The sequence below is a fragment of the Cervus elaphus genome, chromosome 24 (genome assembly GCF_910594005.1).
Source record: "Cervus elaphus chromosome 24, mCerEla1.1, whole genome shotgun sequence".
In the NCBI taxonomy this organism is placed as follows: Eukaryota; Metazoa; Chordata; class Mammalia; order Artiodactyla; family Cervidae; genus Cervus; species Cervus elaphus.
Genome location: NC_057838.1, coordinates 29,431,068 through 29,447,779, shown reverse-complemented (window position 1 = coordinate 29,447,779; position 16,712 = coordinate 29,431,068). Strand labels below are relative to the sequence as shown.

The window sequence follows — 16,712 nt, the reverse complement described above, 5'->3', positions numbered from 1 at the left end:
AAGAGTTCTTACAAATCAAAGAAGGAAAATACCATTAGCTTCGTAGAAAAATATTTATGAACTGACAGTTTACAGAAAAAAGACAGGAACACCTTGGAAATATTGTGGATTTAGTTCCAGACCACCACAATAAAGCAAATATCACAATAAAGCAAGTCACACAAATTTATTTTTGGTTTCCCAGCACATATAAAAGTTATGTTGACACTATACTGTAGTCTATTAAGTGCACAATAGCATTATGTCTAAAAAAAAGTACAAACTTAATTTTAAAATCCTTTATTGCTAAAATAAATGCCAAAACAATTACAAAGATCACTGATCACAGATCAACCATAACAAATAAAATCATGAAAAAGTTTGAAATATTGTGAGAATTACCAAAACGTGACAAAGAGACACAGAGGGAGCAAATGCTATTGGGTAAATGGCACCAATCAACTTGCTCAACACAGGGTTTCCACAAAGCTTCAAATTGTTTAAAAAAAAAAAAAAGGCAATATTTGTGAGGTGTAATAAAGTGAACTGCAATAAAATGAGGTTTGCATGTATATATAAAAGGCACTCAGCCTCATTCCTAGGAGAAAGACAGATTACTACCATAAGAGAGTACTTTTTGCCCATTGGGTTGTCAAAAATAAAATATTTGATAACACATCCAGTTGGCAAGAATGTGGGGAAACAGGTACCCTCATACACTGTTGCTATGAGTGTATCTTTGTGTGACTTCTATGGAGGAGCCTGTGACTGAATCTGTCAAAATTGTAAACACAGAGAGCATTTAATCCGGCAATTCCACTCTAGGTCTTTATTTTATCCTAATACTTACGTATGTCTTAATTATTTATATACAACATTATCCGCCGAAATATTGTTATGGCAAGATGTTGTAAACAATTTAAATATTGATTTCTAAATGATGATGCAGCCATACAAAAGTATATTATAGAGATTCCCCAGCAGCCCAATGGTTAAGACGTTGCCTGCCAGCGCAGGGGGTGTCAGTACTAAGAATCTCCACATGCCTCATGGCCAAAAAACCAAAAACATAAAACAGAACCAACATTGTAACTAATTCATCAAAGACTTTAAAAATGGTCCACACCAAAGAAATCTTGAGGGAAAAGTATATTATGCAGTTCTTAAGGAAAAAGTAGCTCTCTATACACTGATTTGGTACAATTTCCAAATGTGTTGTTGAGTTTAAAAAGCAAGACAAACCAACTGTTTAGTATCCTACCATTTGTGGTGGTTTTTAAATATGTCCACAACTTTTAAAATATACTCTTTTCAAGAGGAGGAGCTGAATTCTCCTCCCCTTGAATGTGGGCTGGATTTAGTAACTCACTTCTAAAAATAGAGTGTGGCAGAAGTGGTCTGTGATGTCTGAGATTAGAACATAAAAGGCAGTTGCTACGACAAAGGAGGCAAGAAAGCTCAATGGAAAAAAGATAGTCTCTTCAGCAAGGGGTATTGGGAAAGCTGGACAGCCACATGTAAATCAATTAAATTAGAACATTCCCTCACACCATATACAAAAATAAACTCAAAGTGGCTTAAAGACCTAAATATAAGACATGACACCATAAAACTCCTAAAAGAGAACATAGGCAAAACATTCTCTGAAATAAAGCGTAGCAATATTTTCTTGGATCAGTCTCCCAAGGCAAAAGAAATAAAAGCAAAAATCAGCAAATGGAACCTGATCAAATTTACAAACTTTTGCATACCGAAGAAAACCATCAGCAAAATGAAAAGACACTCTACAGAATGGGAGAAAATATTTACAAACTGTGCAACTGACAAGGGGTTAATATCCAAAATATGTAAATAGCTCATACAACTGAAAAGAACCAAATAGTCCAATTTTTAAATGAGCAAGGCAGAAGACATTTCTCTGAAGAAGATGTACAGATGGTGAATAGGTACCTGAAAAGATGCTGAACATCACTAACTATTAGAGAAATGCAAATAAAAACTACAATGAGGTATCACCTCACACTAGTCAGAATGGCTATCCTGGAAAAGTCTACAAATAATAAATGCTGGAGAGGATGTGGAGAACAGAGAACCCTCCTACACTGTTGGTGGGAAAGTAAATTATTGCAGCCACAATGGAGAACAGTATTCAGGTTCCCTAAAAAACTAAAAATAGAGGCAACATATGATCCAGCTATCCCACCCCTGGGCATATATCCAGAAAAGACAAAAAAAAAGTTTTATATATATACACACACACACACACACACACACACAATGGAATATTATTCAGCCATAAAAATAATGAAATACTGTCACCTGCAGCAACATGGATAGACTCAGAGAATATCATACAAAACAGAAACAGACTCAAAACTAGAAAACCAACTTATTGCTACCAAAAGGGAAAGGGAGAGGGGAAAGGAATAAATTAAGAATAAGGGATGAACAGATACAAAATTCTATACATAAAACAGATAAACAACAAGGATTTACTATATAACACAGGGAACTATATTCAGTATCTTATAATAATTTATAATGGAATATAATCTGAAAAATATATAACTGAATCACTTTGTCATACACATGAAACTAACACAATATTAAATATTGTGTAAATCAACTATACTTCAGGTTCTTTTAAAAAAATACAGTATGATGCCCAAAACAATCTTGAAAAAGGAACACAGTTGGAGGACTCACACCTCCTGATTGGAAAACGCACTAGAAAGCAACAGTAATCAAGACAGTCTGTTACTGGCATAAGGGTAGACATACAGATCAACAGAACAGAAGTGAAAGTTCAGAAATTAACCCATAGTCAATTGATTTCAGGTAAGGGTGCCAAGACCATTCAATCAGAAAGAACGCTGTTTTCAGTAAACAGTGCTGGGACAACTGGATAGCCACAAGTGAAAGAATGAAGTTGAACCCTGACCTTACAGCACATACAAAAATTAACTTAAATGGATCAGAGCCCTAAGTGTAAGCATGAAAACTATATAACTCTTAGAAAAAAACACATAGGTAAATTTTTGTAACCTTGGATTTGGAAACGGATTCTTAGACATGACATCAAAAGCACAAGCAACAACAACAGAATGATAAATCGGACTTTATATAAATTTATATAAATTTAAAGCTTCAGTGCTACAAAGAACACTATCAAGAAGGTGAAAAGATAGCCATAGAATACTAGAAAATATATGCAAATCATATACCTGATAAGGGGCTTACATCAAGAATAAAAAGAACTCTTATAACTCAATAGTAAAAAGAAAAATAACCCAATTTGAAAATAGGTAAAGGGGAAGGGGATGTGGGGAGGAAAGAAATAGGTGAGTGAGAGATTAAGAGGTACAAACTCCCAGCTGCAAAATAAAAGAGTTATGAGTATGTAAGGTACAGTGTGGGGAGTACAGTCAATAACTATGTAATATCTTTGTACAGTAACAGGGTAACCAGAGTTATCATGGAGATCATTCTGAAATACATAGAAATATCAAATCACTCTGTTGTATGATAGGAACTAACATAGCACAGTAGGTAAATTATACTTAAAAAAATCAGAAAAAGAAATCAGATGACTTGCGGTTATCAGGGGTGGTGGGGGTGGGGTGATACAGGATAGGATGAAGGTGGTCAAAAGGTACAAACTTCCAGGGATAAGATAAATAAGCACTAGGAATGTAATGTGCAGCATTAGAAATGTAATTACCACTGCTGTATATTATATAAAAAGTTGTTGAGAGTAAATCCTAAAAACAAACAAAAAAGAGTAAATCATAAGAGTTCTTATCACACAAAAAAATTTTTTCTATTTCTTTAATTTTGTATCTACATAAGATGATGGATGTTCACTAAACTTTTTGTGATAACCATTAATAATATATGTAAGCCATATTATGCTGTATGCCTGAAACTTATACAGTGCTACGTGTCAACTGTATCTCAATAAAACTGAAAGGAAAAAAATGCGCAAAGAACTTGAATAGATGTTTCTCCAAAGAAGATATGCAAATGGCCAACAAGCATGTGAAAAGATGTTTAATAGTTAGAGAAATGCAAACCAAAACCACAGTGAATTACCAGTTCATACCCAGTAGGATGGCTATAATCAAAAAGTCAGATAAAAAAAAAAAGATAATAACACAAGTGTTGATGAGGATATGAATAAGAACCCTCACACACTTGCTGGTGGGAATGTAAAATAATATTGCCACTTTGGAAAACCATACAGCAATTCTTCAAAATGTTAAAGTTGCCACTTGAGCCAGCAATTCTACTCCCACATATATATCCAAGGGAACTGAAAACATGTATCCACACAAAAACTTGTACACAAATATTCACAGCAACAGCATTCAAAATAGCCAAAAGATAGAAACAATCCAAATGTCCATCAGCTGATAAATGGATAAACACAATGTGGTACATCCATACAATGGAATATTATTCAGCCATAAAAAAGGAAAGAAATATTGACATATGCTGCATCATGAATGAAACTTGAAAACATTACGCTAAGTGAAAAGAGGTCAGTCACAAAGACCACAAATTATATGATTCTATTCACACAAATGGAGGTGGAAATGGCAAGCCACTCCTGTTCTTGCCTGGGAAATCCCATGGACAGAGAAGCCTGGTAGGCTACAGTCCATGAGATTGCAAAAGAATCAGACATGACTTAATGACTAAACAACAACAATTTATACAAAATGCCCAGAACAGTCTTACTAGATAACAGAGTAGGTTAAAAGTTGCTTAATGGAGGGAGAGGATGGGGATGGTAGGCTTAGGGGGTGGGTGACAACCTCAGGGTATAAGCCTTCTTCTTGAGGTGATGTAAATATCTTAAAATCAATTGTGGTAATGGTTACACAACTCTGTAAATATACTAAAAAAACACTGAATTGTACACTTTATACGTGTGAACTTTGTGGCACATGATTTATATCCCAATAAAGTTGTTACCAAAAGAGGGGGATGCGCAATGCATCTTCTTATTTCTCTCTCTCAGATCACTCATTCTGAGGTCTCCTCCAACCCAAATCAAGCTTCAGCTGACCCCGGTCCTCACTGAGGTCTTAGGTACAACTTCATGAGACATCTCGAGCCAGAACTACCCCATCTAAGCTGCTCCCAAATTCCTGTGACTCACAGAAACAGAGGTAAGAAATGCGTAAGCCACTGGGTTGGGGAGTAATTTTCTCTGCAGCAATAGATAACTAGTATACCATTGATGAAAAAAAAAAAAAAAACATTGTTGGCATTTGCTTGTATATTTATGCAATTTCTCAGAAACGATATTCAAGAAATGGTAAAAGTGTTTGCCCCTGGGAAGAGACCTCTGGGAGGATCCCTGAGGGATGCGTGCAGGGAGGACATATATCTGATTGTATGTCATTTTATCTTTTGAATTTTGTTTCATGTGCAATGTATTAACTTTTCCAAAAAGAAAACGAAAGTCAAAGAATTTTAAACACTTTTTAAAAAAGTCAACAACTATCTGCTGCTTATAAAGTCAAAACTCCTCAGCGTGGTGTACAAGGCATCCACGGTGCAGCCCATCTTTCCAGGCTCAGCTCTCACCTCCCGTCACACTAATTGTTTGTGGAACCCAAAATGCACCAGGCTTTTCCTTCCCCCACACCTTCAATCATACTGTCTCTTGTGCCTGGCTCCCCTTCTCCTTCCTCCCCATCCTTTAAGATTCAGCTCAAACGCTGTTACTTTTTTAGAAGACTTCCCTGGCTGTCCTTAATGTGTCAGAAGTGCGTGCCCCCAAGATACCCTTGCATGATTCAGTCATTTCATGTGTCATCCCACAGTATGATGATCTGATTTCTTTCCTATATCTCCCATTAGACTATGAGCAAGGACTCCTTTTTTTTCCCCTCCTTGGCAATACCACGGGCTTCCCTGGTAGCTTGGATGGTAAAGAATTCGCCTGCAATGTAGGAGACCCTGGTTCAATTCCTGGGTTGGGAAGATCTCCTGAAGAAGGGATAGGCTACCCACTCCAGTATTCTTGGGCTTCCTTGGTGTCTCAGATCGTAAAGAATCTGCCTGCAATGCAGGAGACCTGGGTTCAATCCCTGGGTTGGGAAGATCCCCTGGAGGAGGGCATGGCAACCCTCTCCAGTATTCTTCCCTGGAGAATCCCCATGGACAGAGGAGCATGGCAGGCTACAGCCCCTGGGGTCACAGAGTCCGACAGGACTGAGTGGCTAAGCTCAGCACAGCACAAACCACAGGGCATGCAGACCTTTCCTGACCGTTGATGGAACCCGTGCAGGGGAAGTTCGGAGTCTCAACCACTGGAGCGCGTGGGAAATACCTGGGAAAGAGGATTCATGCAGGCTTCCCTGAGCCTAACACACAGAGGAGGCTGTCAGTAAGAGAACTGGTGTGAGAAAGAAAGGAAGGGTGTGGGGAGAGAGGGAGCAAAGCAGAAAATGAAAGAAGGGAGGGAGGGAAGGAAGGTGAAAGCAAGAAAGAAGGAAGGAAGGAGAGTTGGTGGAGAAAGAGAAGGAGGGAGGGAAAAAGGGTGGGAGGGAAGATAGTCCCTAAATGTGCTCAGCAGTCTCACTGCATACAACAAAGACTCTCTGGATGAAGAAAACCCCAAACCAGGTGTGAAACATAACCCAAGGAAGTGGGGAGGAATGTGGATACATATTCTAAGCTGCAGTGACATTGCTGCTTGTGGCTCAGAGACCCCTGATGATTTAGGACACACACCTTGGGCTGGAAGAGGCTCACCTCTGGATCACTGCCCGGCCCCTGGCGTCCCCATCGGTCTCCCCAGCTCCCACTCCGTCTCACATGCTGTCTTCTCCATGGTGATTCTAGCACAGGTCAGTGCCTTGCACAGAGTAGGCTCTCAACAGTGAGTAGATGTGGTCAGAATCATCTCCCTTCTGTAGACAGAAGTCTCACTTTGTGACCATGAATCTGTCTCTTCTCTCTGGAACTCAGCTTTTTCATCTCGACAATGAGGGTGTGGAGCCAGCTGATGAGTAGGACCCTTCCTAGCTAACAGTCCTTGGCTTCTCAAGGCCTCTGATCATCTCAGCAAGTCCAGAGTCTTTCCCCTGAGCAGCAAGGGCTCCTCACAAGCAGCTCTTCACGCAGACTACGTCACGGGAATAAGAGTGACCATTCATCGGCTGATCACTCTACGCCAGGAACCACACTCAGCATTTTAGCCCCATGGCTTCCTTCCTTTCCATGACCTCTGAAGTAGGTAAAACAATCATCTCCATCTTACAGAAAAGGGAACTGAGAATCAGAGAAGAAACCCCATTTATCCAAGGAACACAACCTGGAGGTGGCAGAGCAGGCAGTCTAAGTCCTCCACCACTTCTGCACACTGACCCCTCCGACCTTGAACCAGGCTTCCAGCCAGCCACCTCCCCTGGCTAACCTCACTCAGCCCACAGGCAGGCACTGAGTACATTGACCTTACAGTTGTAATCTGTGTATTCACATCCTGGGTTCCAGTTCAGGGGTAAAAGCAGGTTCCGGATCCATTTAGACTCATATGAAGTTTCAGCTCCGCCCTTCGCTAGCTGTCTGACCTTTAGACAAGTCATTTTAACAGATGAAGAGCAAATGACATAATGAATGTGAAAATGGCTAGCACCTCGTAAATGGGAAAGACCAGATAAAGCACAGCGGAGAGATTCTGACAAGCCCTGAAAAGCTGACGCCTCACTCCACAAAGAGCCACCTGAGTCTCCCAGTCTTTCCACTTAGCATTCGACTCTTCTGGCAAATTCATCCTGTCTTTATTCCCATCCTGAATGTTCCTTTATAAATCCTTCATAAATCCTTGAGCTTTCAGGTTAGACAGACAGGGTTACAATTCTGACTCGACCGCTTACCCACTGTATGACCTTGGACAAATGACTCTCCTTTCCAAGGTTCAATGTTCTCACTTATGAAATATTCATTAAGGTACCTACTCCATAGGACAGTGTGAGGCGTCAATAATAGTATGCATGTAAATGTTCAGCATGTGGTCAAGCATATAATAAAGGCTCAGAAATTGTTAACTGTTTTTTCCTGAAGAATAACAGCGGTCATAGCTTTGAACTACCTGCTGATTAAAATCTAAAATTTCTGACCCAGTACTCAGAGCCTGGCACACTGGAGCTCCATCATTCCTTCTTGGCCTTGTTCCTTGCTGCTGTCCCCTAAGTGAAGTTCACACTCAAGCCAGATGTGGCTTTCTCCCCTCTGTCTCTCCACCCATGATTTTCCTCTCCATTCAGAATGCTCTCTCAAACCTCACATCTGGCCACACCCAGCCCTACTCAAGCTTCACCTCCCAAATAAGCCAGCAGCCTCCTCAATTGCCCTGGGTTTCCACAGCACCTAAGGTTGAGCACATATTGGTGCTCAGACTGTCCAGGGTAAGGATTCTGTCTGCAATTGTCTAACCTACAGTACCTCTCCTCCAGTGGTCACACCTGATTTCCCTGTGTGGGAATTTCTTTCTCCCCTATCAGTTCATGTGTCCCAGGAATGGGCGTGTAGCGAGACCTTAGACAAAGTCTCACTGATTAATTAAACACTTGACCAAAGCTGAGCCAATCAGAATGAGCCCTGGAACTTTTTCTGCAACCACTGAATAACAAGTGTTCTTTTGTCCACAGGCATTGCTAAGTTGAAGCAACGTAAATTCAGAGCTGCTGGTAGCCATATTTATCACCTTCAAAAGAGAAGTGAACTTAACAATAAGCCAACAGAGTGGAATCAGGAAATGGAGAGAGGCTTATTTTTAATGACATTATTTGAGCATCTGGATCCATCCATGCCTGAAGCCAATACTCCTGACTATCAATGTACGTGAGCCAAAATCACTACCCTCTTTCAGTTCAGTTCAGTTCAGTTGCTTAGTCATGTCCGACTCTTTGCAACCCCATGGACTGCAGCACACCAGGCTTCCCTGTCCATCACCAACTCCTGGAGCTTACTCAAACTCATGTCCATTGAGTCGGTGATGCCATCCAACCATCTCATCCTCTGCTGTCCCCTTCTCCTCCCACCTTTAATCTTTCCCAGCATCAGGGTCTTTTCTAGTGAGTCAGTTCTTTGCATTAGGTGGCCAAAGTATTAGAGTTTCAGCTTCAGCATCAGTCCTTTCAGTGAATATTCAGGACTGATTTCCTTTAGAACTGACTGGTTGGATCTCCTTGCACTCCAAGGGACTCTCAAGAGCCTTCTCCAACACCACAGTTCGAAGGCATCAATCCTTTGGCACTTAGCTTTCTTTATAGTCCAACTCTCACATCCATACATGACTACTGGAAAAACCATAGCTTTGACTACACGGACCTTTGTTAGCAAAGTAATGTCTCTGCTTTTTAATATGCTGTCTAGGTTGGTCATCTAGGTTGGTCATAGCTTTTCTTCCAAGGAGCAAGAGTCTTTTAATTTCATGGCTGCAGTCACCATCTACAGTGATTTTGGAGCCCAAGAAAATAAAGTCTGTCACTATTTTCATTGTTTCCCTATCTATTCGCCATGAAGCGATGGGACCGGATGCCATGATGTTAGTTGTCTGAATTGAGTTTTAAGCCAACTTTTCCACTCTCCTCTTTCACTTTCATCAAGAGGCTCTTTAGTTCTTTGCTTTCTGCCATAAGGGTGGTATCATCTGCATATCTACCCGCTTTACCTTATTTTAATTTACTTAAGTCAGCTTGAGTTGGGTTTCTGTCACTTCACTGGGAGACTGCTGACCAATACAGTGATTCAGCTAGATGGTAAGCTTCCTGTGAGCAGAGATTGTGCTTTATAGACCTAGGAGCCTTGAGGTCAGAGTTGATCTCAGTGTTGCAGCACCTAGCAGAGGGATGATCACTGAGCAGGTGAGAAATACACAAGGGAATAAGTATCTCTTTGTATTTTCCCAATGGTCCAGTGCTCTGCACTCAGAAGACTCTAAAATACTTGAGTAAAAGGACTTCCCTGGTGGGCCAGTGGTTAAGACTCCATGTTCCCAAGGCAGGGGGCAGGGGTTTTATCCTTAGAAGGAGAACTAATATCCAACATGCCTCATAGTGCAGCCAAAAACAAAAACAAACAAAAAAAAACTGAGTAAATGTTCATTTGAACAAAAACTATACAACAGGCATTCAATTTTTTTTTTTTTTTTTTTACTTTGCTGCATGGTATGCAAGATCTAGGGATTGAACCCATGCTGCTTGGAGTAGGAGCACAGAGTCTTAACCACTGGACTGCCAGAGAAGGCTCTCTACTTCTTATGTGATACAAACAAGGTCCTCTTCTTCTCTGCGGTTTCTCTGAGAATGACTGATTTCTCCCTTTCTAAGTAGAATGATCCTAGTGAAAGAGTTATTCTAGGAACCCCACATGGCTGAAAGATATATTTTAAATCCACTAATCTGACTGATTAGTCCCCCATTGTACAGATGAGAAAACTGAGATTTAAGCTAAAAATGGTTGCTTAACACTGCATGGTGGGTCACAGGCAGAATTAGCTAAGATACACACACACACACACACCAGCACAACGCCATGACTAGTAGTCCAGTGCTCCCGCCCCTGCCCTTTATGAAGCAAAGTGAATCAATCACTAACCCAGAGCTCAGAAATCTCGAAGTAAGATAGAATGAACTGCTCAACTCTGATAACCACCTTTGGAGTGAGGCAGTAAGACAAGGGAAACAGCACTGGGCCAGGAGTCAAGCCTAGTTTACTCTATTACTGGCTGTGTGACCTTCACTTCTCCAGACTCAGTTTCCTCTCTCTAAGATAGGAGCAGAAGGCAGGGTTCAAAGAAGCTGATTTCTCAGATCCCTGAAATTCTATATTTACATGGAGTTGTTGCATATTTCATCAAATCCCCAAGATTAAACCCACATGGATTACAGAGAATTGGAAAACCAAGAGGTCAACAACCCATCTGCAGGCTACAAAGTAAGATTCAGGAAATGGGAGTTCTAGCTGAGTTTATATTCTTTCTGGCTCATCTTATAAGAGTAGAATGGAAATCACTTTCTGGGAATTGACAAATACCCCCACACACATCCTACAATTCTCCTTTCTCATTTTCCCCAGAATCTTAAAAGACCTCCATCTAAGTTGATTGGAGTGACATGGACTTGAAACAAGCCCACCAGAATGTCCATACTGAATAAATGCTGACTTCTGCAAGGCAGTCCTTTTGAGAGCTTGATTAGTTCTTCCGATGAGCCTATAAATCCTCCCAGCATTTGTAACAGTCGTCCTGGGCAAGCAAGTCTTCTGATTTTGCTTTCACACCTCGACTTTCATCTCCAGCGACCATTCTCAATTTGATCACCTCCTGTGTTTTCTACACTTGGCCATTTCCAAAAACCAGAGACCTCCTTGAAAAGATGGTGGTTTTCCCTCCATGACAATGTTCAAGAGCATATACCTCACAATCCAAAAACAATTCCCTACCGTGTTTTAAGCAGTGGAATCATCAGCAAGTGACAGAACATCTTCTACAGGAGGTCTCTTTTGAAGGGGCTGACACTTGTTGAATATCCTGAGATGCTTATTTTTAAAAACCATCTTAGCTGCATGACCATCACATTTTCCCTCTTCTTTCTCAGCCCTGGAATGCTCTAAACTTTTTCCTTCACCAAATCTTCATCAGTCTTCCTCCTCCATATCCCTGCCATACCCTGGCCCCATTTTCCCCAGCCCAACTCTCTTCCCTGCCTGCAATTAGGCAAATGCCCAAGTTGCTGAATCTTCAAAATCTGTCTTCGATCGAAAGGGAGGCGGGGATGGGGGGAGGGGGTCTCTAATGGATCCTGGAAAACTGTCTCAGCAGTTCCTACTCCCAAAAGGCCCTTCTCTGGTCATTTGGGCAAGGTGTCTGTCTTAGCCAAACATTTCAGAGAGTTCCCAGAGACTCATTCTCACTAGGCATGGCACCAGAACCCTTTCTGCCTTTGGGGTGGGGGGTGCTGAAGACTTGCCCTCCAGAGACCCATGTTTCCAGGTGTTGTTAACCACCCACATTTCAAACATTGGATAGACACAATAGACAGCCTTCTCCAACCCCCTTCATCTTTTCACAGCACTTCAGAGTTTACAAAATACTTTTTCATGAGTATTTGAAATCTTCTCCACTGTTTTACATATGAGAAAACCAAGTCTCAGAGAAGTAAAGTGAAACATCCAAGTTGATGACATAAGCAAGTTAAAGGTCAAAGTCAGACCTCTTGATTCCCCATCTCATGCTTTTTTTCAGTGCAACAGAAATCGCTCACATATAGAGTAACTCGTCATTCAGATAATTATTTCCCCTAAGACAGCCAAAAGAGACTCTCAGAGACCCTCAGAAACTCAGACAAAATGCTTAACACGTCAATAAACACAATCTTCCCACATCCAAGCACACAAACCTATAGACTCAGCTCTAAGCCTCTGCCCTCTGCCCCAACGTGTCTCTCTCACAGAATCCCCTCCCCAGTGGCTACTGAGAGTCAGTGAAGGAGGTGTGTCTTTAGACAGAGGAGCAGAATCTGTCTCTGACTCCTTCAAAAAGGGGTCTGGGAAGAAAGGAGCCCCGTCCTCGGCGTCTGTTCTAGGGGTCCCGCCCCCGGCCCGCCCCTACCTGCCAAGAGCTGCATCCAGGCGCAGATCTTGTAGACCGTGGCCGTGTTGCAGAAGAAGAAAAGCGCAAAGCAGGTGATGCAGCCGAGGATCAGCACCATGGAGAGCAGCACGAAGAAGGCGGCCGCCTTGAAGGCGCCGGACGGGATGGTGCTGAAGTCGGTGAACGAGCCGCGGCAGGTGAGCTCTCGGCCCGCCAGCCCGCTGCCCACACAGTAGTGGAAGAGGCCGAAGTAGCCAGGTTTGGGGGTGCTCACGCTGTCGCCCACCCAGTAGGGCTGGATGAAGACCACCACGTTGATGATGGCGAAGCAGATGGTGAAGATGGCCCATAGCACGCCGATGGCCCGCGAGTTCCGCATGTAGTGCTCGTGGTAGAGCTTGGAGGCTTCCTGCGAGGGCAGCATGGTGCCCGGGGGCGGGGCCGGCGGCGGCGGCGGCGGCTGGCGGGGGCCGCCGGCCCGGGACCGACCGCCGGGCTGCCGGGCGGGAGCTGGGGACGCACGCGAGAAGCGGCCCTGAGCCAAGGTACCCGCGAGGGCGGGGCCTGAGGCGGAGCTGAGTGGACCTGGGGGCTGGTATGGAGGAGCTAGGAGGGGGTCATGAGAGTACTGGGGAGGTGTCGGGGTAGGGGGAGACTGGCAAAGATCTCCAATTCGGGGACCTAGGAAGAGGCCATGTGAAAGTTGGGGGGCTGGGATGAGGGGGCTGGAATGAGAATATGGGAGCTGGGGGGAGTGCTAGAAAGTGGTTATGGTGGAGTTGGGGAGGGGGCTTGGGGACCAGTACTGGCGGAGAACGTGGGGAGATGGAATGGAGGCTGGGGTCCGGTACTGAAGAATTAGCTAAGGGGTTTTACAGGGAGCTCGGAAGGGAATTTGGGGGTTGGTATTAGGGGTAAAAGGAGGTCTGGCATTGGGTGTCTAAAAGGGGTCTGTGGAGAGGGAGGTGGGCGCTTCCGTGAGAGGGTAAGAAGGGGATATACGGGGCAAGTACTAGGGGACTGGGAAGGTGATATGGGGGCTGGGACAGGGAGGGCGAAGTGGAAGAACCAGGATGAGGCTAGAGGAACATCGGGGGACCGGGACTGCAGGGTCTGAAGACGGGGCGGGGGGTTGGGAGGGTCCCTCAGAAGACAGGGCTGGATGGAGGCTGAGAGGAGCCTAGGTTTGGCGCGCCAGGGCTAGGGAGAGAGGTTTTCCAGGCCAAGGGGAGGACGGACCGGGGCCGGCGGGCAGCCTGGGCCGCGAGTTAGTGGGCAAGGGGCAGGGGGCCGTCGCCGGGGCGCGGGGGAGCGGCCGGGCCCCAGTAGGGCCGGGGGTGGGGGGTGGGGGGCGGCTGCCCCGCGCCCAGGCCGGACGCGCGCGGAGGCTGCGGCCGGGGGGAGGGGGTGCGGGGAGACCAACCTGGGCCCGGTCCGGAGCGGCGGGTCCGGGACTGGCACGGCCTAGGCGCCGCGGCTCTGCGCTCCCAGAGGCGGCTTGCCGGGCCCAGGCGGCGGCCTCTGCGCGGCCTCCATCTTGCTCGGGTTCTCCCCGGGGCGCGCTCCCGCGCCGAGGCGCGAGCTCTCGTGCACCGGCGCGGCCCGACGGAGGCGCGTTCCTGCAGCCGGCGTGCGGGGCGGAGCGGAACGGGAAAGGGGAGCTCCGCGTTCCGGCAGTCCAGTCAGGAAGCGGGGTAGGCACGGTCCTGGGGGTCCCCAAGCCCGAGCAGTAAGCCTCCTCCACAGTAAGGCCTTCTAATTTGGGGGACCCCATTTTCCCAGCCCGAGCTGTGGGGTTGCGGGGCCCACCCAAAGCTCATGGGAACCAGGGAGGGTCCGAGCAGGATATTAGTTGATAAGAGTTTGAACTGACCCCTGGCTCCCAAGTTAACTCAGGTAAAGCCTATCCCAGTGCCTCGAGTTGCACCATTACACTTCCAGTTCTTTGGGTCTGGGAGGCATTGGAAGTTCCCAGAGGCTCCTAGGAAACTGCCAACAGCTCTGGGAGAGGGACCACCCCCCCAAAACTGTTAACAGCCATTCCCGCGGCGGGGATTCGTTGGCCGCCAGTGCATTAGGAGTTAGGCCGGAGAGCAGGACCCAGGGTGAGTATGGAGAGAAGGAGGCTGGGTTGGTTTGTCTTCCTACACTTTCCCAGTGCCTGACATGAAGTGGATGCATCATGAGCGTGTAGTGTGTTAAAGGACAAAGCATCCAAGTCCAGACTCACGATTAGACCTGAGAACTCGAGAGGGCGTTCCAGGTGGGCCAGTGCAGGTCATTTCTTCCCTGCTGTGAAATAGCTTTTGGTTTAGGTTCTGCCAAGGTGGTCTAGGTTGGCATCCAGAAAACTCTGGCTACTACTTACTGTCTCCCTGATCTTGCACTTGCTCTTTGAACCTCTGTTTCCCCATCTGTAAAGTGGGCAGATTAAGCCCCACTTGACATGTATTGAGGGGTGGCGAAAATAATGTTAGTACGATCCAAGGACTGGACCATACACAGGGATCAGTCTGATGAAATTTAGAACTATCTACAAAGAAAATAATAATCATCATGTGAGATTGCTACCTGTCTTTTTTCCTATGGGGAGAGGGAGTGGGTTTTTGTGGGTCTTTTGGTTGGTTTTGTGTTGTTCTTGGTTTTTGTTTGTTTGTTTTTTTGCTGAGATGATGTACTTCTTGCTTTCTTGGAATTTAAAAAAAAATCTCTTTTTTAAAGAAATGGTGTTGATAGTTAATGGCATTTTTTCCCTTCAATGTCCAAATTTGGCAAAATAATAGATAGGCACGGTTGTTTCCAAATTAAGAAAAAAAAATTATGTGCAGTCCTCCACAATTTGAGGACCACAGACCCACATGAAGTCATTTCACCTGAGACTGTTTGCTCAATCGATTTGGTTTCCCCTTCCATTGGTTCCTTGAAGAGGCATCCAGACTGTCTCCTGAGAACCCTAAGATCCCAGAAGCATTGAGCTGGAAGAGGTTGTGGAGAGAGCCTCATTCCATACCTTCTCCCACTTGACAGATGGAGAACAGAGCCCAAGAGGAGGATTGACTTGTACAAAAAGGTGAGTCCTTACTGCCAATTAAAATGATCAACCTGATTCATTACTTTTTGTAACCTACCCAATAAATACGTGATAGGCTCCTGCAGCTTGCCAGCACAGCACTATGCTGGGCCTTGGGGAGAAGATGGCAGGTAAAATAGATGTGGTCGCTGTCATCCTGAAGCATACAGCTTCATGAGGAGATAGAAGGTGCTGGGAGGAGCAGGGAGGAAAGTTATCCTCATAGGGCACCTTGAAGTCTTCTTCTGTGGGTGCTCCTGGTATGGCCACTATTCTGAACATAAGTTACTAGAGCCAGAGCTCCATCTTTTCTCCTTATCCTGCCATGAATTATTGCCTTTTTTTTTTTTTTTTCCTATCCTGCTGAAGCAAGCTAGGCACTCCAGGCAAAAAAAAAAAAAAAAATCACAGAAGTCCACTTACTATTCTCTCTCCAGGCAAGAACTGAGAGTTCTTGCTAAGATGGGGTCCCAGCTCCTCACTGGTTGCTCTAGTCTAGCTCTGCAGAACACTGACCCCACCCTGGAAAGAGCTGCCTGCCACCCATACTGCCTTTGTCTTTAAAGAAACTCCTTTCCCCTCACTCAGTTTCTGGATTTGGTGAGACTCATCCTCCATCACCACCACACTCCGCTCTTAAGTGAAGTGAAAGTGAAGTCGCTCAGTCGTGTCCGACTCTTTGCGACCCCATGGACTGTAGCCTACCAGGCTCCTCTGTCCATGGAATTTTCCAGGCAAGAGTAGTGGAGTAGGTTGCCATTTCCTTCTCCAGGGGATCTTCCCGACCCAGGAATCGAACCTGGGTCTCCCGCATTGCAGGCAGGCGCTTTACCATCTGAGCCACCGGGGAAGCCCACACTCCTCTCTAGAGCCAGGCAAATGATCAGACCTGGATAATGAGAATATTCCATTGTTCAGGATACAATGATTGGCTCAAGGGTGGGCCCATAAACCAACCCAAGTAGTTGAGAATGATATCTAGGTCATTTGTTGCAGTTTACAAGAAAGGTTTTTATCCTCCAACTGAGTTTGTTGAGCTGGAACTTCAGC

General features: G+C 44.9%; 1 protein-coding gene and 1 non-coding gene across 2 annotated transcripts in view; both read right to left on the bottom strand.

Annotated features, from left to right (window-relative positions):
* Positions 1-14,137, bottom strand: part of LHFPL4 (LHFPL tetraspan subfamily member 4) — a 30,800-nt gene extending 16,663 nt beyond the window's left edge. The window contains exons 1-2 of the mRNA XM_043886744.1: positions 14,016-14,137; positions 12,611-13,102 (exon numbers count right to left, since the gene is read on the bottom strand). Coding sequence (XP_043742679.1) covers positions 12,611-13,016 — 406 coding nt within the window. The 5' untranslated portion in view covers positions 13,017-13,102; positions 14,016-14,137. The remainder of the gene's footprint in view (positions 1-12,610; positions 13,103-14,015) is intronic.
* A 2,302-nt stretch (positions 14,138-16,439) lies between these two features.
* TRNAC-GCA lies at positions 16,440-16,512 on the bottom strand. Its single transcript has one exon. It is a non-coding gene; the product is annotated as a tRNA-Cys (tRNA).
* Between the last annotated feature and the right edge of the window lie 200 nt (positions 16,513-16,712).